Raw genomic sequence first — 21,979 nt, 5'->3', positions numbered from 1 at the left:
GGGGCAGAGGTGACCTCTGAGGGGCCACTTGGCTCACACAGGCATCAAAGGAGCCTGAGCTGCCAGGGGGGATCCAGCCTACCCCAACCGAATGTGGGGCTGCCTGCTACTCCACTGGCCCCACCCAGAGAGCAATGAGGGGGGCGGGGAGCCAGGAGCTCTGTCCTGCAGCTCTCTGGGCCCCGGGATTTCCCCCTCAAGCCTGGGCATGGCCTGGCACAAGGTAATGGCCTATTAGGATGAGGGAGGGAGCAGAGGTGTCCTCTCCACGGGGTCCATGAAGCATGCTACATCTGCGCTGGGGGAGAGGGGGTCCAGGTGGAACCAGGGAACCCCCCCCCCCCGCTGCAGGCTGCTAAGGCCCCCACCCTTCCCCATGGCCAGACTCTGGGAGGAAATAATTAGGGCACAGGTGAGTCATAGGGTCACAAGGCAGCTTCCTGGCTGACTCAGGGGACAGTCAGATGGGCCCTTCCACCAGGATCTTCCCCAGTCCAGAGCCTGAGTCAAGGATTTAGCACCTCCTGGTATCTAAGCTGGGCTTTGCCCGCCCTCCCACTGGATCCCTGAAAAGCCAGGTATGAGGGTGTGCCCTTCCATGGCCAGTAAGGGCACAGGATCGTCCATCCCCAACTCAAGCCTTCTGGGATTTAGAGCTCAGTCTTCTAGATGTCGGGACCTCCCTCTGACCAGGATCCCCAGAGCCACCACCTGGCAGGGGGCAGGGCACAGGGGCCAGGACCAGGCTGAGGCCCTGGCCCCACCCGTGCAGCAGGGGCCCTCCTGTGTCTCCCCAGTACCCTTCACCTCCAAGCAGGTCCCCATGGTCCCCTCCAAGCAGGCCCCCATGGTCCCAGTGCTGCTTTCCTGGCTTTGTCCCTGTGCTGGCTAGGCAGGAAGTTCCTGCTGGAGAATTCCCGGATCCTCCCCATGAGGCCATAAGCCTGGCCTGGGAACTGAGGAGGGAGGGAAGTCAGGGATGCTCCTACAAACAGGGTCTGGTCTTGTGGTAGCAGGGGCTGTCCTGGCCTTCTGGGCCACCAGTCCTTCCCCACCTCCAGGGCAGGTGCACCAAACCCCTTGTCCTCCAGCTCAGATGCCCACTGGGGCATCCCTCCACTGGAACCCGGGACTCTGCAATTAGGGCTGCCACACTGGGGACACCCTGGATAGCCTTGAGCTTGTGAGCTTGCTCCTGACTTGAGGATGATGGGCAGGGTCCACAGAGAGCCAAGGAAGCCAAAGTCAAAGTGGGTTTTATTAATATCACAGGCCTAAGTCTGATAGGTAGGAACATTCTGCTGGGCAGACCTACCCTGCAGACACATGGATTTCATTTATCCCAAGACCCCTTGGCCCCTGGGGCTCCTTAGATGTGCCCTCAGAAGAGGGAGGCTAAGTCCCTCGTCAGGTTGAAGGGATCTGGGAGCAGGGCAGACTCGACGCCAGCACCAGCTTCACTCCGGAGGCCAGTTTCCCATCTCGTCCATCTCCTCCAGGAGCAGGTGCTAGGAGGCAGAAGTGGGTGAAAAAAGTGCCTCGGCATCTTTGGGCTCTCCCTTCCAGCTCTGTACCTCCAGAACGCTCCCTCCTACCCCCAGAGATAAGCACCCTGAGGCCATGCCAGCACCCCCCCATATCCGCACAGCTGGCTCCCTGTCCACCAGCCCTGAGCCACCTCCCTCCCACTAAATGAGAGACCTTTCTCCCTCTAAGTTGGCGGGGGGTGGGCATAGAAGCCCCAGGAGTCAGGCACCCCAGCGAACCCCTCCCCTCCCTCACCCCTGTCCTTTTCCACAAAAGGAAACTACAGACCATCAGGGGCAAATGTCCACACCAAGGGGGCTCTGCACCCTTCCCTCCAGCCTAGGGTGTTGCTCTGGCTGCCTCAGCGCCCCTCCCCTAGGCCCCCAGCATTCCCCAAAGCCTGGGGGGCAGCTTCCTTCCCCCTCAGTCTGGTGTCCCTGAGGGCAGATCAGGAGAGAGTGGGGGGTGGTGATGAGAATAGGACCCTTGAAACACCCACAGGAGGAAGATGTTCCTGAGGCAGCTCTGTCCCCAAGGGAGGACCGAACTGGGTCCCGACTGGCCACCACACAGAAACTCCCTAGGGCCCCCCCAGTATTGCTCAGGCTACCCCAGGGCTGTGGTCCCTGGCTCAGGGGTGGTTCTGAAGGGGAGAGGGAGGAGAAGGGGGCGGGGGGCATGATGAGATCCCTTTAGTGTGAAAAGGAAAAAGCAAAATCTCCTACCAGAGCTGACCAGCCATGTGGTTTGGGGTGAGGGGCACAACAGTCTCATTCCCCAGAGCACACAGAGGCTCCTGTGACTCAGGCATGCGGGCTTAGGACAGTGGGAGGCTGCCCCTAGTGCCCGGTGGCGGGCATAAGTCATATCCTAACACTGGAGTGCCCTTGGCCGCTGGCAGGCAACCCCTCTCCCTCTTGTGGGATCCTTCTACCAGCGTCCCCTTACACGTAAAGAAGCTAAGGCCTACATTCAAAGTCACAGAGCAAGTCAGTGCCAGAGCAGGGCTTCGCCTAAAGCCTTTGGTCTCTGAACCTGACTCTCTGTCCTTTACTTTCCCGCAAAAGGAAACTACAGACCATCAGGGGCAAATGTCCACTGAATGAAAGAACAGGTTGATGAATGAATGAATGAATGAATGGAAGAAAATGAACTCAAAAAGGACACATTCTTTTAACAACAGATCCATCAATGTATACTCAAGAGAGTCTGGGACAGGCCTGACTTTGAAGGCCAGTGTCAAGGAAGGTGGGCAGTGGGTGGTCCTGGTGTGACACAGACAGGTAACCTATATGTGTGTTTGGGGGAGTAAGCGTGGGTGTGAATGGAAGAGAAAGCAAAATAAGAGCAACATTATGTGAATTACAGATTTGCAAGGATGACTAAAAGCCACCTAGACATGGTACAGAGGAGGAAACTGAGGCCCAGAGAGGGGAAGGGACTTGCCCAAAGCCACACAGCAAATGAATGGCAAAGTTACGACTTAGAAATGGACTTTTAGAGGTGCCTGGGTGGTTCAGTCGGTTAAGCATCCAACTTTGGCTCAGGTCATAACCTCATGGTTTGTGGGTTCAAGCCCCATGTTGGGCTCAGTGCTGACAGCTCAGAGCCTGGAGCCTGCTTCGGATTCTGTGTCTCCCTCTCTCCCTGCTCCTCCCTCTCTGGCACTTTGTCTCTCTCTGTCTCTCTCTAAAAATAAATAAACATTAAAAAAATTTTTTTTTCATTTTAATGGATTTTTGGACTCTGGGTCAAGTGAGAGGTAGAGAGACTGATGGAGACGTGAGTGTATGTGTAGGGCCTCAGGCCCTCCCGAAAAACCACCACCAAGAAGGACTGTGTCTTACCTACCCAGACAGTAGGAGGCTAGAGCCAGGGCCAGGGGCCGATGGAGGTGGGAGGCCCCACTCTCTCTAGTGCCTTCACGCGGAGTGGGGTTGGGGGACAGGCCAGGCATACCTGGCCGTCCACAATGCCCGCCTCCTCCAGTGTGATCTCTGGCTGGTTCAGCAGCTCCCGGCCCTCGCGGCTGCCCATCTTCCAGAGGCGGGACTCCCGTTGTACTACCAAAAGCTTCTTTAACTCCGACTCCACGAAACCTGAGAGTCAGAGAGATGGGCGTGGGACAGGCAGAAGGGTGGAGCAACCTGCTGGGGCGGGAAGGGAGAAGAGGTGGCTCTGGCTCTCGGCTCTCCAGGCCTCTTCCCCGGCCTGTGCAGTCCCTGGTCACCCCCAGCCCCTATGTTTTCCATTACCTGCAGCCGCCCAAACCCCATTGGCCCACCTCCCTGACTTCACCAGGAAACTCACTTGGCAAGCGCTCCCTCCCACCTTCGTGAGTGTGAGTTTCTTCCCCTCCTGGGGAGAGCGTGTGAGGGGCAGACATCGGCCCCTACCCTCCACCAGCCACAGATTCAAGAGCAAACATCTGGAACTACCCAAACTTCCTAGGTTCAACCTCCAGCTCTGCCACTTACCACTGTGTGACCTGGGACAAGTCACTTAACCTCTCTGTGCCTCAGTTTCCTCACTACAAAGTAGAGATTATAATAGGACCTACCTCCAAGTTGTGAAGTGCTATGTCATGAAACGTGCTCAGAAGAGGGTCTGGCCCATAGTAATGGCTGTGACCATGTTATCCTGCTACCACTGACCCATCTGCTCCCCATGTCTGGGTAGCACTGGGGCACCGTCACAGCAGGGTGTGATGGGAAAACCAGGGATGGAGGTGCCCACTGAACAAGTTAGAATTCTGGGTGGGGAGTGGGTGATGCTCCCGGAGCGCAAGCTGCAGTCACAGGCCCCACCTTACTGCCTCGCAAACCTTGAGAAAGGACTCTAGCTGAGCCACCCACTGGTCCCCCTCAACCCCATCTCCAGTGGTCATCTCAGGTCCTCTGATGCCACCTGGTGGTAAGAACTGGTATCACACCTATGAGCTGGGGCCAAAGGGAAGCCCCCTTGGCCGGAGGGCAGGTTGGGCCTCCACTTACCCACTGTATCTGTTGACCTAAACGCCTTATGCAGAGGTGACTGCAGGGTCACAATGCCTGGGACACAGATCTTGAATGAGCCGTCCTCCTCCATTTCCTCTTTCTTGCCTTTCTCATCAGGAAAGCGTTCCTTGAGAGGAAACTGAGGGCATGCCAGGCCACTGAGCAGGCGCAGAGGACAGGGACCCAAGCCTGGAGCCCCACCTCCAGATAAAACAAAAAGCAGGAGGGAGCCCAAAAGGTTAAGAGGGGTCTGCCCAAGCCACAAACCCGGGGGCACAGCCAAAGGCAGGGCGGAGCCCCACCCAGGCCCCGCCCCTTTACTGCACCAGCCTGGTTCGACAGACCTTGGCCAGGGCTGACTTCTGACGGTGCTTGTACAAGGTGAGGAAGCGGTTCCAAGGAGTTCCCCCCATCTTCGAAGAGGCCGGCCTGAGGTCTCCTGTGAAGGGGCAGGGTCACTGCCAGGCTGACAGGAACAAGGGGCAGCCCAGGCCCAGGAGGGCAAGGACGTCGAGCAGGCTGAAGTGAGGCTGAGTCCCCTCATTTTCTTCAGCAAACACCTACTACGTGCCCGGCACAGTATGAGGCACTTTGCAAAGGACATTCCACTGACTCCTTGCAGCTGCCCTCTGAGATAGATAGTGTTACGTTCTCATTTTGTAAATGAGGAAACTGAGACGCAGAAAAGCTGAGCAACTGGCCCCCGCCGCACAGCGTGGTATAGTGGATTCATATCCAGGCAGCCGGCCTCCAGCATTCCCTCACACTATCCTGAGCCCTTCCAGGCCCCCCCCCCCCCCCCCCCCCCCCCCCCCCCCCCCCCCCCCCCCCCCCCCCCCCCCCCCCCCCCCCCCGAGGCCTCTGAGGAACAGGATCTATTTCTGGCACTGCCCCGACACCTGCAGCCACCACACTCACTGTCAAGCAGCCAGTCCTTCTCCTCCTCCTGGGTGAAGGTCTCGGGGTTGACCTCCGGGGGCCTCATGGCCCTCTGCAGGCATCCTTGCTCCACCTCCAAAGCTTGAGCAATGTGGCCCCTGATCCCGAAGCAGAGACAGATGGGGGGAGCAGGTGGAGTGCAGACATGTGGCAAAGGCTCCCTAACTCCCCTAGAGTCCCCAAGGGCCCTCCTATAGGCCCTGCTCAGCCCCCTACCTTCCCTTGAAGGTAGAGTGAGGAGGAAGGAGTGGAGCCAAGTCCCCATGGGAGTGAGAACAAGGAGAGAGAGAGTGGGAGGGAAGACAGAGTGGAGTGAGGATCAGGAGGAGCTGGGAAGCAGTGGTGGCCTGGCTCACCCTGGCACTCTCTTGTCCCAGTCCCCAGCCTGTCCTTCCTCTATCTTTGGCACCTCTACCCACAATCCCTTACTTGTGGGAAGACCCACCCCATCTCTGCCCCCCCAATATCCCTGTCCCCGGGCTCCTTCCGATCCTTGATACCTCTGTCCCCCCTCAACCCCTGTGCCTCTGCCCCTCCTCCACCCATGCGAAGACCCACATTCCTGGGCCTTCCTCACCTTGGGTCCCCTAGCCTTGCCCCCAGTACCCCCATCCCAGGCTCCCGCCCACCATCCACAGCCCAGTCCCTCACCTGTCTGAGGTCCCTGAATCCCGGGAGGCCTCCCATGCTGGCTCCTCCTTTGCTTCTTGTCTTTCCTCTTTCTCAGACAGGCTGCCCAGCACTTCCTGGCTTCCCCTGGGCAGGACGGGCTTCACCTCTACATCCTGGGCCCCCACCCTCAGGACTTCCATGGGAGTGGGCGTCTGGGCCCTTGTGTCCCCCACCCCTAGCCCCAGGGGATCCTGCCGTGGCAGGGCCACAGAGAACATGTAGGGCGGTGTGGTGGATGGCCTTGGCTCCTTCCTCCCCACCCCTCCCTGGCAGTTCATCATCAGTGGGGTGGCGTCTTGCTCTTGCGAGGGGCATGCCCGACTTCCTTTCAGGGCCTTGTCAGAGCTCTTTGGGCTGCCCTTGCTCCTCACCAGGCTACGGAAAAAGCGGGACATGGAGGAGCGGCCCAAAATTCGGGATTGAGGGGTTGGAGCGGGGGCCTCCATCCTGAAAGAGCCTGCCTCGGAGGGAGGGGCTGCCACAGCCACCCCACCAACGGCTTAAGAACAGGAGGAGTTTTCAAATTAAAACTTCCAGTTGGAAACTTCCAGGAGTTCTAGAAGGCAAAGGTCAGGTGGGGGGGGGGCTAATGATGGAGGAAGACATGGTGGAGGGGATTCCTTGGGGGCAGAGAGGGCAGCGGGGAGGGCGAGGAGGCAGGGGAAGAAGGTATGAGAAGGCAGACTGGAGGTGGCTAACGAGGCTGCGTAGGCATGGGGGTGGGGAGCAGGCAGAGGAAGCTGGGGGTGCTTGGACTGAGAAGGGGGCAGGGGCTCTCGGGGCCCCTGTACACACCTCTCTCCACCTGGCTTGTCCTTCCCTGGTTGGGGGCTGCATGTCCTTGAGAACCATTCCTCACAGCCAGATAGTGTCTGTCCTCCCTCTTTTCTTGCCTCTCAGCATCCACTTGCACGTGCCCAGGGTTACACAGACACCTCAGTTTTCATCTCCTTTACTTGCCTATCACTTTTAGGATTTCAAATCTCCAGAGACCACCAGGGTGCCTCGTGCTCCCGTCTTAACTGCACGTTGAATCTCAACTTAGTACTATTATTCCCCATGGAACCTATAGACGTGATTACAAACCCAGCTTAGTGACCTTGGGAGTTCCTTAAACCCACTCAGCCTCAGTTTGTTTGTCTGTAAAATGGGTGCAACAGACAGCACTTACTTCCAAGAGATATTGAAAAGATTCAGTGGAAGCGCACCTGAGTGGCTCAATCGGTTAAGCATCCAACTCTTGATTTCAGTTCCGGTCAAGGTCTCACAGTGGTGAGATCCAGCCCCATATTGGGCTCTGAGCTGAGTGTGGAGCCTGTTTAAGATTCTTTCTCCCCTTCTCCCTCTGCCCCTCCCCTGTTTGCGTGCCACTGTATGTGTGTGTATGTAAGCCTGCATGCCCCCATCCAAATAAATGAATAAAACTAGTATCAGACCGTTTAAAAATAAAAGGAAAGAAAAGATTCAATGAGACAATGGTAACTAAAGTGCAAGGCCCACTGTGGTGTTTAAGGAACTCTGCCATCCTGGCTTTTTTATTGGTGTTGGTTGATGAAAGGGGTTAAAGACCAGGACTCGGAATCAGAAGTGGGAGAAAGAAAAAAAAAAAAGAAGTGGGAGAAAGGGAGCCCTGTCACTTGATGGGGAGGGGAGTCAAGTGTAAAGGGTGGAGCACTCCTCTGCGACACAGCCCAGACCTATCCCCAGGCTATAGGCCCTTCATCTGCATCCGGCGGCCACACAGCAACTTCCTCTAGAGGGAGCTAATTGGAGCCGGGAGCTGCCGGCACGTCTAGGATCCCGGCAGCCTCACGGGTCCCTAGGGCTAAGCCGGGGCAAGCAGAGGCTGCTGCGTCCAGACATCAGTCCAGACTTCACTGACGCCTGTTCCAGGAAGCCAGGCCTGGGCACCCGACCCCCGGGAGCAGCCGCTGGCCCCTCATCAGGATCTCTGGCCTTGGCCCTGCGAACCATCCTGGGCCTGGGCGAGGGTCCGGGCAGGTAAGGTGGAAGGGTCTTGCCCATGCTCCGAGCTTTCGGCAGCCCCAGGCCCAGGGGGTACAAGGAGCTTGGGGGCAGTCGGGTGGGGACGGGGAGGCCTGGAGACTTGCCTGGGCAGCTCCGCCAACCCCTGCTGGGGGCCTGATCCAGCCGGGGCTCCCTCTGGCTTCCCCTTAGATAGCTCCCCCCATTGCCCTTCCTGCCAAGAAATCTGGTACTAAAGAACCAGGTCCTTTAGCAATCTGGGGTGGGGTGGGGTGGGGTGAGAGTTGGGGAGTGGAGATCGGAGCCAAGGTCAAGGTCAGGGAGAGAACTTTCCTGGTGCTTCCTGCTGCTTCCTAGACTGGGTCTGCACCCCAACCAGGCATCTCCCCCTGGGGAACATTCTAAGCCCGGAAAGTAGGGACAGTGGACTCCCCTTACCAGGAAGTCAGGCCACTGGGATGAGGGCAAGGGTAGGCCCAGGTCGGTATAGGCCTCTGGCCCTGGTGGCCCTTCTGATGCTCCAACTACACCTGAGCAGTGAGCCCCTGGGGTTGAGGTAGAGAGAGTTGGTGGTGCAATCAGCATCCTCCTGCCCTGCTGTCCTGGGGATTCCGGGTTGGGTTTAGTTCAGGGACAAGGGGAGAGGAAAAGGCATCTTCCGAAAGGAGTAAGGATGGCAAAGATCTGTTTCAAGCTGGCTCCCAGGGCCGGAGGCAGGGAGGGGAGGCCAGGAGGATGGGCCTTCTCCCTAACCCTGCTCCCAGGAAGCAGAGGGGTGGAGAGCCCTCCCCCACACCTTCTGGAGAGCTCTTGCCTTGGGGCACTTTTGAAAATGGCCCCAGGCGTGACAGGCCAAGGGGGGTGGGGTAGTCAGGTCCTCCCTGGGCGGAGGAGGTGGCTGTGCTCAGTCCAGGGTGGGACTGGGCCTTCCCTTGAGGTTGGAGGAAGGGCACTTCCCCAAAAAAGTGATGGAGGCAGCTTTCGGGTGGGTATGAAGGGTGCAAATTGAAAGTGAAACAGCTCACATCCAGGAAATACTCCCTCTGTGGAGGGTTCACAGAGCAGGTCAGGGCTGCGGCCAGGACTGAGCAAGGAGGAAAGCTGGGGCCAGGGACAGGACCGAAGGTATGTGGTGGGGGTACCCACGTGAGGTGGGGGGCGGGGTGGGGCGGCTATGGAGGAGGCTTCCTCAGCTCCCTGCAAGGCAGGAATGGGAGGAGCACAGGTGGGTGGAAACAGGTAACCTTGCCTTGGAAGGATACTCTCTGAAGTCCACAAACTGGAAAATAAATCTTGAGAATTGAGTGTATAAACTCATGAAAATTCAGATTATGAACCTGACTCCCTGAGTGGTTATGTGGCCTCGGGCCCTAACTTCTTGGGGCCTCACTTTTGCCACCTGTAAAAGGGGCATGTGTGATGATGCTTCCCATGCTGGGTGACACATTCAGTGTGTGACACCCCTGGGAGAGTGGTAGTGAGTACACCATAGGTGCTCAGAAAGTGTTCGTAGCTAACAGGCCTGAGCTGGAAAACAGGCATGCTCTGACCGGCCAAGGGGAAGCCTTCGAGCACAGGCCTCATAGGTCGTTGGCTAGAAGGTGGCAATCCTGTGGTAAGTGTGTGCTAGAGAGGGTGCAGGAGGCCCCAGGCGCAGTGGAAAGAACCCCAGCCTTTGAAACCAGCCTCGCTTGCCTAGGAGCGAGGTGAAAATGACTGGAGACCCTTGAGAGCACTACTACAACCCCTCCCCACCCCCGCAGGGCCCTAGTCTCCGGGGTCCAGGGCCTTAGGTGCAAATCTTGACGGCCTTGCCTTTCTCCCTCTCTCTGGTTAGTGAAATGGTCGGTAGGTTCTGATTCTCCAACCGACTCCACGGGGACCCAAGGTGGTGAAATGGGACTCGGCTGGGGCTAGAGTGGTGGGGTCTTTTTGGGAGTGGGGGATGCCCTCCTCCCTGTGTGGCCAGGGGACCCCCTCATCAACAGCCCCTGCCCATCCTCATCCCTGCTGTCTCTCATCCATCCCCACAGGCTGACGCTGTCCTCCCCAGGGACCTGAGAAATGGCATCCGGGCAAGGCCCAGGTCCTCCCAGGGAGGGGTGTGGAGAGACTGCCCCGCCTGCTACTTCTGGTAAGGGTCTCTCTGCCCCGCTCACACATCCCACAACCACCAGGGCTGTCTGAGAGGTTGGAGAGAGCAGGAGTGGACAGGGCCAGGCAGGACTTACAGGCAGGCTCTCCTGCCCCACTTCACTCACCTCGGGTGAAGGAGAAAAGCATCTCTCTACCCAGGGCAGGTGTGTGCAAGGGGTCTCAGAAGTTGGATTGCCATCCCGGTGAAGCGCTGGAAGCGGGGGAGGAGTCTGGGCCTGGGGGTGGAGGGCAGAGGCTAGGAGAGGCCCCGGAGAGACTGTGAGGTGGGCACAGCGCCATCTCCAGGAAGAGGGGGTGGGATGGGCTGAGGAGAAAGAAGAGTGGGGCGTGGCCATTGTATTCCTACTGTAGGACAAAGAAGGAAGTTCCTAGGCTTATCACCCCTTCAGGCCTGCTGACTGGTGAGAGCGATTGTTATGACTTTGGGGAGGAAGTAAGATGGCTGCCCTTCTTCCCTTTTCCTAGGGAACCATCAAAGGGCTGCGATTCCCAGCCCACTGCAGGCAGCCCCCTGGGCTTTGGGTGAAGTCCCTGTATGTCACTCTGTCCCTGTGTGACTCTTCTGGGCCCAAAGCTACAATTCCAAATTTTGTGTCTCACATTCCCTGAACTACAAGGGCTCCCTCGCCTGTACACACTAAAACTCAGAGGCCCACATGCCTGGGATAATGTCCTGGCTTCACTGCTCATGCGAACGGTGTGACCTCGTACACGTTATGTAAACACCCCCTGCCTCGGCTTCCCCATCTGTAAACTGGGGTTTGTCTACTTCACGAGGCTAGTGTGAGCTTTAAGTGAAAAGGGCTAGAAAAAATATCTGTACACTAGTTGTTAACTAAGGGCTGGAGTAGGGACACTTCCGTCCACAGGCAAGGACAGCCCGAGGCCTTGAGGAAGAGTGACCCGTCCACAAAGCATGGGGCCGCACGGTCCAGCCTTCCTCCCTGACTCCTGGCTTTGATCCTCAGAGGAGCAGGTAGCCCGGGACACCGAGGAGGTTTTCCGCAGCTATGTGTTTTACCGTCATCGGCAGGAGCAGGAGGCACAGGGGGCAGCTGTGCCTGCTGACCCGGAAATGGTCACCTTGCCCCTAGAACCCAGCAGGTGAGCAACAGCCCTCTGGGCCCACAGGGACATCTTCAGGGAGCTGGAGGCTTGCGTGGTGTTGCTGCGCAGGTCCTGGGAACTGGGGAGGCCTTTTTCATCTGGGGCACCCCCTGCCCACCCCTGATCTGGGACCTTGGACCCTTTATAGCATACGCCTGTCCCGTGCCCCTGGGCTCTGCCCTCATGTCTGAAAACACAGTCAGGAACTTCCAAGGAGAGGTCCACAAGGCCAAGGACCTCTTAGGCAGAAGCCCCTCTCCCTGAGTCCAGGCCCCAGCCCTGCCTGCCCCTCTGCTCACCTACCTGCCTCCCATTCCTCCAGCACCATGGGGCAGGTGGGCCGGCAGCTCGCCATCATTGGGGACAACATCAACCAGCGCTACGATTCGGAGTTCCAGGCCATGCTACAGAGCCTGCAACCCACAGCAGAGAACGCCTATGAACTTTTCACCAAGATTGCCTCGAGGTAGCCCTGGCCCTGGCCTCTGTGCTGTGCTGTCAGCCCCGCACTGCACCCTGTCCATGGGATGGGAGATGCACGCTTCTCTGTCGATGTCAAGAGACGTGTGTGCCACCCTGTGTCTGCTGTTGACTCACACATGGCCTTGGGTCCTGTCTTTCTCTCTCTGGGCCCCAGACTCCCCGTAGCTTTGGTATATAAGCTCACAGCTCTGCTGAGCTTGGGCACTGGGGACCGGACCAGCTAGATCAGGACTATAGACATGCCAGAGTAGGGATGTCCCCTGAGCTCCTCAGCCCAGCTGAGACAGCCAGCCTTCCGATTTGGAACCATGTTTCATACCAAAGCTGGTCAGATTGCGAATGGCCTCAAAATGGTTTCCCTTTGCTACAATGTGGTGTCCAAAAGGCAATCTGGTATGGTTAGAGAGCACACGTGGCCGGGTCAAATTTCAGCTTTGCTGCTTATTGGCGCTGTAAGACTATGGCCCTCAGTCCCCACGTCTGCAAAGCAGAGGAAAGACAGAACAGTGTCCGTACTTAAAGGTGTCCCCTGCTGTTACATCTGGGTTAGGAGTCAGCGTCGAGTGGCTGAAGCTGGGGTGAAGGTAGGAGTGGGTGACAGACTGAGGGTGAGCGCTCAGACCTGAAACATCCTGCCCCTGTCCTTCGAGGCCTCCCCCACTCCACTCTGATTCCAGGTCCTGTCCTAACCTCCTCTTTGTCCTTTTCTCTCTGCTGTCTCTCGGGCTGCCAGGCCAGCAGCAACACCCACAGGTAATCTCCGTGCTGCTCCCATCCGCTCGCTCTGCCTTCCCTGCGCTCTGTCCTTCTGCCCTTGGCGCTGGGGCCACAACCTGGTGGCAGCAGCCCACCCAGATGCCCTCTGAGTTTCCTCCTTTCACAGAGATGCAGGCTTTTCCCAAACTGAGGCCAGGCTGGGGCAACTCTGCCACCTTGATTCACAGCCAAGCCATTTTGCTTTCTAGCTGGGAGTGGGGTGGGTTGTCACCAGATGGTGGGAGAGGAGAAGCAGGCTGCAGGGCCCTCTGGGGGTCTCCACTGACAGTATCAACACTCTACCTGCAGTCTGTTTGAGAGTGGCATCAACTGGGGCCGAGTGGTGGCTCTCCTGGGCTTCGGCTACCGCCTGGCCCTACACATCTACCAGCGCGGCCTGACCGGCTTCCTGGGCCAGGTGACCACCTTGGTGGTCAACATCATGCTGCGTCACTGCATTACCCGGTGGATTGCGCAGAGGGGCGGCTGGGTAAGTGCCCAAGCATCGGCAGCCTCCCTCCTGCTGCTGGGGGTGCCTCTCCCCCTGCTCTCCCCCAGCCCTCCCCCAGCCCTGGAGTGCCTGTATGTGCTGCCAGCCCCTCTGTCTCTGTCTCTTGGCAGGTGGCAGCCCTGAACTTGGGAAATGGCCCCATCGTCAACGTGCTGATCGTTCTGTCTGTGGTTCTGTTGGGCCAGTTTGTGGTACGAAGATTCTTCAAATCATGACTCCCTGAGGACCCTTTGGGGTCCTAGCAGAGACCCCTGCCTGGGCTTCAGCCAAGCCTTCTCCCCTCAACCCCTCCTCTATAGGGGTCTCCCTCAAGAATATAGAAGCTTTAGCAAGTGGGCACTCCAGCTTTGGGAGGACCCCTACCTGGGTCAGTCAGGCTGCCAGGGGTGCCCCAACATTGCATGGTGCTAATGGGCCCCCTCTCTGGGCCCCATCCTGTCAGAGAGGGGCTATAGCCTTCTTCCTCAGCTCTCTGGGACACCCTCAGCCCTATCTATTAGGCACTGGGGAGATTCACAACTTGGGGAAGCAAGAGGCTGAGAGTCACTTCCCCCCTCAAAAATTTTAATGGTTATATCTTTATATTGGAAGGACCTTGGAAGGTCCCTTGGAAGGACCCTCCCTCTGCCCCTCCCATTCCCACCACTCTGCCCAACCAGGAACTCTGGGTGCGGGGGTTAGTAGGCCACCCCGTGTTCCCTAGGATTCAGCCTAGCCCTGGCCCTTCCTAAGCTCTCCCCCTGCCCCCACTCCTGCCACTCCATATCGCCTTTGCAGTGGACTCTCAGGGATTCTGGGCCTCGTGTGAGGTGGAGATGGGGTGGGGGGTGCAGACCAGAGCTGTCAGAACTTCATCAGCACCCCCCAACCCGCCTCCCAAGATCCTCAGTTCTCTCCCTTCCCCTCATCTATTACCACTTAAATCCAACCTATTCACTACAAGTGAAGCCCACCCCGCCTCCATCACTCCAGATAAGGAAGGAGAGGTCTTGGGCCAGTGGAGTGCTGAGGTTCCTTCCTTGCCCCGACTATAGAATTTAGGATCGTTTTGTTATTGTCAGGGAAAGGGGGTAAGGAACTCATCTTGAGGTTTCTGAGGAAAGAGCTGTTAAACGTCACTAGGAACCCCAGGGTTGGGATCTTCCCTCACGGCCTGGGCACAGTGTAATCTGGGGGTGTGGATGGGGAAACTGAATACTTGAACTCTACCCTGTGACCCCCCAGTCTCCACACTCCTCAACTGCCTAAGCCCCTCCTGTGGGTGGGGGCGGGAGTGCCTTGTCTCTCTTGCACAGTCTAGGGGTTTGGGGGTATATTAAGCCAAATGAGGGAGGGGATGCAGATGGAGCCCAGTGGCCGGCCCCCACCTTCTGAGTGTGTCTGAAATAAACTTCAATCTCTGGTTCCCATTTGGTAATTTTTGTATCATCCTCTGCTACCCCTCTCTCCACCAGCCTGGATTGGGGGAACCTGGGCGTGCCTGGCATTTACCTGGTTCATTACTGGATAAAAGCTCATACTGGGCCTTCAGAATCCTGTAGAGGCCTGGGTGTGGTTCTCCCAGGCCCCAGCTCCCTACAAGGCCTAGGCTCCTCCCCACCTCTCCAAACCCCTTCTTCCAGGCACTTCTCTCATGTCTTCGTGTCCCAGGCAAGTTTCCCACCCTTTAGGAAGTTGGGAGACTCTGGGCTTTGGCTGGTAGGGCAGCTGCATATGTCTGGGGACTCCTAGAGGCCACCTCAGGCCTGCTTTGAATGGCTCTCCCTGGGGCCACCATTCATGCTGGCTCAAAAAGCCCTTCTCCCCCACACCTGGCTCTGCCTGGGACACCGTGTCCCGTGTCCCAGTCGTCTCTTCCCCATGATCCCCACAACTAGCACACACAGGGCTTTTGATTCCAGGAATTTCGTGCTACATAGGAGTCCCTCTGGGAAAAGAGAGCTAGGAGTGATAAAAATAACAAGCACGGAGGCGTTCAAATGTTCCAAAGTCTTTCCAGTCCTGGGCACCCGGGTCTGTGTTTCTGACACCTTTCCAAAACCGTCACATGCAAGTCCTAAAGGACTTAGGGGCTTCACTTGCACTCCCTGAGGGGGTCTTGGCCCCTCTCCCTTTGGACTTGGTCTTCAAAGAGTCCAAGCTTTATACAGACTCGCCCCCTTGCAGCAGTGGTGGCTGGAAGGGTGGTGGCTACCAGGCACCCTGCAACCTGCAGGAAAAGTTCACAGACAACCTGCACCGGACACACACTACATCCCAGGCCTTGCGGTGAGAATTGATTATCCACGCCCAATCAGTAGGTATTATAGCTGGTGGCCTGGGGGATTGGGAGGTGGGGCTGGGGCTTTAAACTCTTAACTATACAGACAAAGGAAACTGAGGTACCTGCCCAGAGTCACCAGGTACAATGGGCGGGAGCTGGCACTTGCCACCAGGGCACTGGCTCGAGGTGAGGTTTTATGTAGAAGCCAGCCAGGTGGGTAAGGGGCCGTTGGTCTCCAGCACAGGCCCGCCAAGGGGGCAGGCGGGGAGGGGGTATATCGCCGCCCTCTCACCCCGGCGCTCAGCAGCCGCGCCACTGCCTTTCAGGCCCCAGGGCTCATAAGACCGCGAAAGGGGACGGGCTGCCCGAATCCAAGATGGCCGCCGCCGCGCCGAGCACGCCAGCGTGCCCGCTGGTGGGCGGGGCCCCGGGCGCACCTCCCCAGGAGTTTTTGAGAACGACTCGAGGACCTTCCAGGCGGGCAGGCGGGCAGGCGGGCAGGCGGGCAGGCGGGCAGGCGGGCAGGCGGGCAGGCGGGCAGGCGGGCAGGCGGGCAGGCGCAAGAGGTGTGGACATCTCTGCCCCTTTAAGAAAGGGGGTTGGAACTCTATCCTGAAAGGCATGAGGAGTCCCCAAACGTTTGGATGGAGTCTACCCTGGTCCCCTCCACTCCACGCTTTATTCCGCCAGGATGAAGTTTCCAAAACCGAAATCTAAGTGCATTCCGGGGTTGCTGAAAGGAAGGCGTGAGAAGTTGGGAGGCATAGGATGAGGCGGGGGTTTGGGGGGATGCAGGGGAGCAGATGTATTCTGCAGGTATTAAGGAAGTTAAATTCTCAAAATTGTGGTTCTTCTGAAACTGTAGGTTCGTTTCCATCAAAGAGGCCTAGAGTCCTCAGTCTGTGGGGCCAGTGAGTTAGGGCAGTCAAGCCCCAGGAGAGAAGCGTGTTCGGGTGTCATCTGCTCAGTTGCAGGGCGTGGGTATAAAACCCACCTTGCCCTGTACCCAGCAACCCCCTGCCTCCCTGCCCCACCCCACCGTTTACTTTCATGTGTCTGCTATTTTACCTCCTCTGAAAAAAGTTTATTTTAGGTCACTAGGTGTCCATCCAAAGAAGAAACTCCTTCCTTTGCCCAAACTACTGTGAAGTAAGTTTTACTGTGAAGTAAGTTTTTATGACCTAACCACCTGAATAGCTTTGAAATAAATTAATTCATTAGTTAACTAAAATAAAACCACCACCATATCCTGCTCCAGCTGCACCCACCTCAGATGTAAAGGCCCCGATCAAAGACACTTGTCAAATATGGATTTAATTCCATCTCTAATCCTGGGGGTGGGAGGAGAGGCGCGAAAGCACTGGAGAGACAAGAGAGGGAGAGATGGAATGGAGCTACCAAAGATTGCTGGAAGTGTCCAACGGTCAGGAACCAGAAAACCAGAAAACCCAGCCTCTGAGGCAGGTTCACCAGTTGCTGAACATGTAAAAAGACCTGTGAACTGGCATATCAAAGATGTGGGGGAGGGGAAATTCAGCCCACCAGATAATGAGGGAACAAAAAGCAGTGATCTGGCCTATTAGCAGATCCCCAGCAAATTTGTATGAATGATCTAGTAGAGGGGCGGTCTCACAAGACTAAGGTCAGGTGATGAACTAATAACGAGCAGAAACCGGACTTTTCTGAGATTAGTCACTTAATAGCTGAAGGGACTAAAGGGACTAAGCCACAGAATCTCCCTCCCTCTGGAGTACGAGATTTGGCAACCAAAGGATGTGAGGATGTGAAGGTGTGCTGTGACATCGGAGAGTAACATTTGAGCGGGCATCCGGGCATCCACTGCTGAAATCAACATGCAAATCAGAATACGTTCCGCTCCGCTTATCCCAACTCTTGCCTTGCAATCTTGGAATCATTCCTGGTGCCTAATGCTTCAACTTTTCCCAACTGTGGCTGAGAACACAGCAGGAAGACAGTTCTGCAAAGTTGCCTGTTCCATCATATCACACAGTGAAACTACTTTGCAACGTTCAGGCTTCTGTGATGATTGGCCGCAGGCAGGCTGCGCTCACCCACTTTCTCATGTTTGGATCTGACCCCTTTCTCACCTGACCTCTGACCTTACTAAGAGCAACTTCTCCAGTTCATACCTAGCAGGCAGTGAGGCTTCCTCTAGAATGGGAAAAGTTACTTGCTAAAATTCTCAGGTGGACCACACTAGGGAAAGATGGGGTGAATTTGGCATGTTCAGCATCTCTGAATTGGGGATGTTGTGAATCAGAGTGCAAGGGAAGCTCTGGGTTGGGCTTAGAGATATGGGTTCCCATGTTTACTGAAAAAGAACGAGGCTTCTGGGAGCCTGAGCCACTGGGCTATGTGAGAGAAGAGTTGTGTGTAGGTTCAAAGCAAAGTACTATCCTGGTAAGAGTGTGGGGCAACCCGCAGCGCCCCCCCTCCAGTTTGTATAGTGATATGTAATATAGTGTGGAGTGTAATATGTGGTGTAATGGAACAGGTCTTCACCTGAGAATCCTTAATACATCTTTTAAACAAAGATATAAATACCGTTTCCACATTATTTCTTTTTAAAGATATCTCTGTGCCCAACGTGGGGCTCAAACCCACAACCCCAAGATCAAGAGTTGCCTGCTCCACCAACTGAGCCAGCCAGACACCTCTATTTCTACTTTGTAAAGCATTAAATCATCTCAAAACCCCACTGTGGACAGGGGAGGGATCAGAGTGAGGAGTGGGATTCCTCTCCAAGAAAGTCGTTTTTCTTCCGTCTCCCAAAATGCCCCCTACCTGTTACACTTAGAAGAAGGAGAGACCCTGGAATTTCTCCACATTATTCTGAGTTCTGGGGAAATGTAGTGCCAAAAAAGGAAAAAGGAGGAAATGAACATGTGTTGAGTTATTATACTTATGACAGATGTCTCGTTTGGCTGTACAGCTCTCGAAGACAGAAATTACTATTCCTATTTTATAGATGAAGGAAAAAAGTGTACTAAAGGAAAAACTTCATGGTATCAAGGGTAGGTTGCATCATTCACTCTATCATAAGTGTTATTTTTGTTACTTTGCATAGATAAATAATAGAAGTTAATACATCTATTAGTTTTGTTTAAATCTAGGTTTACATTGAGAAGATAATTATCAGGCTTTTCTTTAGTTGTTGGGGAAAATCAATATGATGTTGTAGAATTTTAGCAAGAAAAATATGAACAGAAAACAATTTATTCTACCATCTTCAGGAGGAAAATAGAAATGACTATATAGAAGTAAGTCCATAATGTTACTTCATGTGTGTAAGGTTAAGGAAAAGATTTTTGAAGATTAAGATAGTCTCTGTGTGTGTTTTTACTGTGTGGATAATATTTAAAAGAAACTGGCATCTAGAGGATCTGACAGATTAGTCTTGTGATTTCAAATTGAATTATATAATTTCTTAGACTTGTAATTTGAAGCTGAAAGGTATGAGATAATTTGATTATGTTTGTAAACAGTATTGAAATCTTTAAGATAACTTGATTTGCTACATTTAGAAGCTTGAATTATTAGGCTTAAGAGAGTCATTTACGTGCATAAGGTTTTTCTTGTTTGACTTGTAAATTTACCCTATGAGGAATTTGAGTTACTTGAAAAAAAATCAAGTATATTAACTTTATAAATGTAGTTTAAATATGTAAGAGAATTTAATTAGCTAGCTAGCTTTGTAAGTGGCAAGAGTAATGTTCAAGCAAATTTAATACGTCAAGCCTATGGGCTAATTGAACACTAATCAAGGAACAAGTTATTGCTTTTATTTTTATATAAAAATTACAGGATTTCTAAATAGACCATCAAAGTTATGCAAGTTAAACTTAAAGACTTAAACAAAATCTGTCTGTAAATTTACAACTTTAATTAATTGAAAATTGACTTAAACATAAGCAACTGCAAAGAGCATAGCTGAACCCAAGTTCATCTGCGTGGCTCGTAGCAAAACCAATCACTGGGACGTCCAGGATGCAGCGAGGAAAAGGCTTGAGAGGCAGCAAAAGGAAGAGACAGAAGAGGCTCGCTCAAGTCTGTCGCCTTCAAGTGAGAGTAGCATACGTTTTTATACTCTTGGGGACTGAGATTACATACATATCGATGGCAACAGCAGGTAAACTCATGAGTACTCAGGAGGAAAGATGGAGCATGTGCATTGAGCAAACATGCAGGTAACAGACATCCCAAGTTCACTTTGGGGTGGAGACATAACATTACAATGAAGCAAAATTTGGCCCCTGAGCTCAGGAGGTCATCTGTAGGACAAGAGGGGTTATGCACAGGCTCTGAAAGCCTGTTTACACTGGATGGGATCTTGGGCTCATTATCTCAGGGACAGAGTGCAGGGCATTGCTTGTCCTCGGGCTGGAAGGCTGGAACCCTATCAGTGACCTTCATGTGTCAGTCCAGCCCCATTCTATGGAAACAGCTAGTGGGTTTGTTAGTGGGATCTGAAAAGAAATAATAGCTGATTAGGGAGAGACAGGTCTCTGAAAAACAAGCTTTAAGTTTCCTGTTAGTCTTAACCTCTTTAATCCTATGGGGCACATTTTCAGTCCCTCCGAGTTATGATCATTCTTCAGTCTTGAAGGAACTGGGACAATGACCGTTCTGGCTACTTTCTGCTGGAAAGGGGTGCAGTTTCAGAGTTTGAGGGATGAAACAACTTTGTGTTTGTTGGAAATATTCCCTGGTACTTGGCTTAACACGTACATTCTGCATGACCAAAATATTAGTTCCTTCTTTGGCCGTTTTGGAGTAACATTGGAAACCATATTTGATTAGTGTATATCCAATTAATAAATGAAAAGTCATGAGGGACCATAAGGCAAAGCTGAGGGCAAAGCACAAGCTAGCAACTGCTCCCCCCTCATATGTGTGACATTCCTCAGGCACTCCTGGCTGCCCAAGAACAAAGGAAAAGACAGAAAACAAATGGTAAAACAAATGGTTATTTATCAACTTATAAATATCTTAGTAATATTACAAGAAAAGGGCAATCTTATCAACAGCCTAATCTCCAGGAACTTCCTACTGTTTTAAGGATAATGCATTGCTGGGGGGGTGGGGTCGAAACAACCTCAGCTTGACAACAGCTAGGCCTCCAGGATTCTGGGACTCTTCTTTAGCATATGCAAATCACATCAAGAAACTTTCTCTTGACTTTACTTCCCCGAGCTCCTCAGTGTATAACCAGTCACTCTTCGCAACCCCTGTGGAGCTCTTTCTGCCCATGGGTCCTGTCCCCCTGCTTTAATAAAATCACCTTTTTAGGGGCTCCTGGGTGGTTCAGTCAGTTGAGCGTCCAACTTCAGCTCAGGTCATGATCTCACAACTAGTGAGTTCTAGCCCCATGTCGGGCTCTGTGCTGACAGTTCCAAGCCTGGAACCTGCTTTGGATTCTGCATCTCCCTCTCTCTCTCTGCCCCTCCCCTGCTCACACACACTTTCTCTCTCTCTCAAAAATAAATAGAACATTTAAAAAATAATAATAAAACAAAATAACCTTTTTGCACCAAAGACGTCTTCAAGAATTCTTTCTTGGCTGTCAGCTCCGAACTCCCACCACCACTCCAAAACCCCATCAAAAAGTATAGGTAACCCAAATCTCAGTAGTCCTTGTAACACTGACCTAATACTTTGGGGAATCCAGAAAGAGTCCAGTAAACCAGTCACTTTTTCCAGGCAAATTTTGGGGAAATTTGCTATAGCCAAGTGGTTTGCTCTCTGATTTTATCTACATGAGGCTTTAGCTTTTACTTCAGCAGAAGCATCAATATAAACACAGCAAGTTGTGTTCGCGATGGCATTCTACCCTGTTCTGGAAGAAAATGGTCCAAAGCAATGTGATCAGCAAGCACTACCTTGGCTAACAGATTTACTTTCTTCTTTTGGGCAACAATGGCAAGAACAGTTTTGTTGGCCAACTAAAACTGTTCTCCCAAATGAATACCAAGATCCATCCTTTTGATAACCAAGCACATAATCCCTATCTGATGCCGATTTCCTTTTTGCTCCATAAAAAGTTTACAAGTTCACTGGAAGTGTGAACAGAGTGAGGGGGAACCAAATTCCCTAGCTAGTAGACCCCTCCCCCTCTCCAACTATCAAGACATAGATAAGCCCAGGGCTGGTTAGAAGTAATGGGATGATCCCCCTTTTGACCAAGATTTTTTTCGTAGAAAAACATCACAGATCAACATTGTTTTCTCATCGGCAGAGCTTAACTGTTCTGTTCTGGACCTTAGGTATGAAGTCTGATCCGTATCTCACGAACCAGTCTCAGTCTTGAGAATAGGTTAGTTCGGTGAAACAGCTGTCTCACTTCAGGACGCCGTCCTGCGGATGGGCTCTCAGGCCTGTATTACAGAGGCAACCAGCTGATGAATAAGAAGCATTTCTATGGAGGGCGGCTGGGCGGCTCTGTCAGTTAAGCTCCGTCTTTGGCTCAGGCCATGATCTCAGTTCATGAGTTCGAGCCCCGCATCAGGCTCTGTGCTATAAGCTTCAGACCCTCTGTTTCCCTCTCCCCGTCTCTCTCTGCCC

At 53.9% G+C, this 21,979-nt stretch overlaps 2 protein-coding genes across 3 annotated transcripts; one reads left to right on the top strand and one right to left on the bottom strand.

Moving 5' to 3' along the window:
* Nucleotides 1-1,238: 1,238 nt before the first annotated feature.
* On the bottom strand, nucleotides 1,239-6,654 carry LOC115296233 (gametogenetin-binding protein 1-like). Its single transcript, XM_029944699.1, has 6 exons — nucleotides 6,114-6,654; nucleotides 5,442-5,560; nucleotides 4,868-4,962; nucleotides 4,521-4,662; nucleotides 3,487-3,626; nucleotides 1,239-1,508 (listed from the first exon to the last, which is right to left on the bottom strand). The coding sequence occupies exons 1-6, from the start codon at nucleotides 6,578-6,580 to the stop codon at nucleotides 1,458-1,460; spliced, it is 1,014 nt and encodes a 337-aa protein (XP_029800559.1). The 5' UTR covers nucleotides 6,581-6,654; the 3' UTR covers nucleotides 1,239-1,457.
* A 1,253-nt stretch (nucleotides 6,655-7,907) lies between these two features.
* On the top strand, nucleotides 7,908-14,551 carry BAK1 (BCL2 antagonist/killer 1). 2 transcript variants are annotated; one of them, XM_029945148.1, is made up of 6 exons: nucleotides 7,908-8,135; nucleotides 10,154-10,254; nucleotides 11,246-11,381; nucleotides 11,707-11,850; nucleotides 12,933-13,113; nucleotides 13,245-14,551. In XM_029945148.1, the coding sequence occupies exons 2-6, from the start codon at nucleotides 10,185-10,187 to the stop codon at nucleotides 13,347-13,349; spliced, it is 636 nt and encodes a 211-aa protein (XP_029801008.1). In that variant the 5' UTR covers nucleotides 7,908-8,135; nucleotides 10,154-10,184; the 3' UTR covers nucleotides 13,350-14,551. The 2 variants fall into 2 exon arrangements, with proteins under 2 accessions (XP_029801008.1, XP_029801009.1); XM_029945149.1 differs by lacking the exon at nucleotides 7,908-8,135 and adding an exon at nucleotides 8,561-9,245.
* Nucleotides 14,552-21,979: the final 7,428 nt, after the last annotated feature.

This window comes from Suricata suricatta, chromosome 7, assembly GCF_006229205.1.
Source record: "Suricata suricatta isolate VVHF042 chromosome 7, meerkat_22Aug2017_6uvM2_HiC, whole genome shotgun sequence".
NCBI classification, from domain to species: domain Eukaryota; kingdom Metazoa; phylum Chordata; class Mammalia; order Carnivora; family Herpestidae; genus Suricata; species Suricata suricatta.
This window is presented reverse-complemented; position numbering and strand designations above follow the sequence as displayed.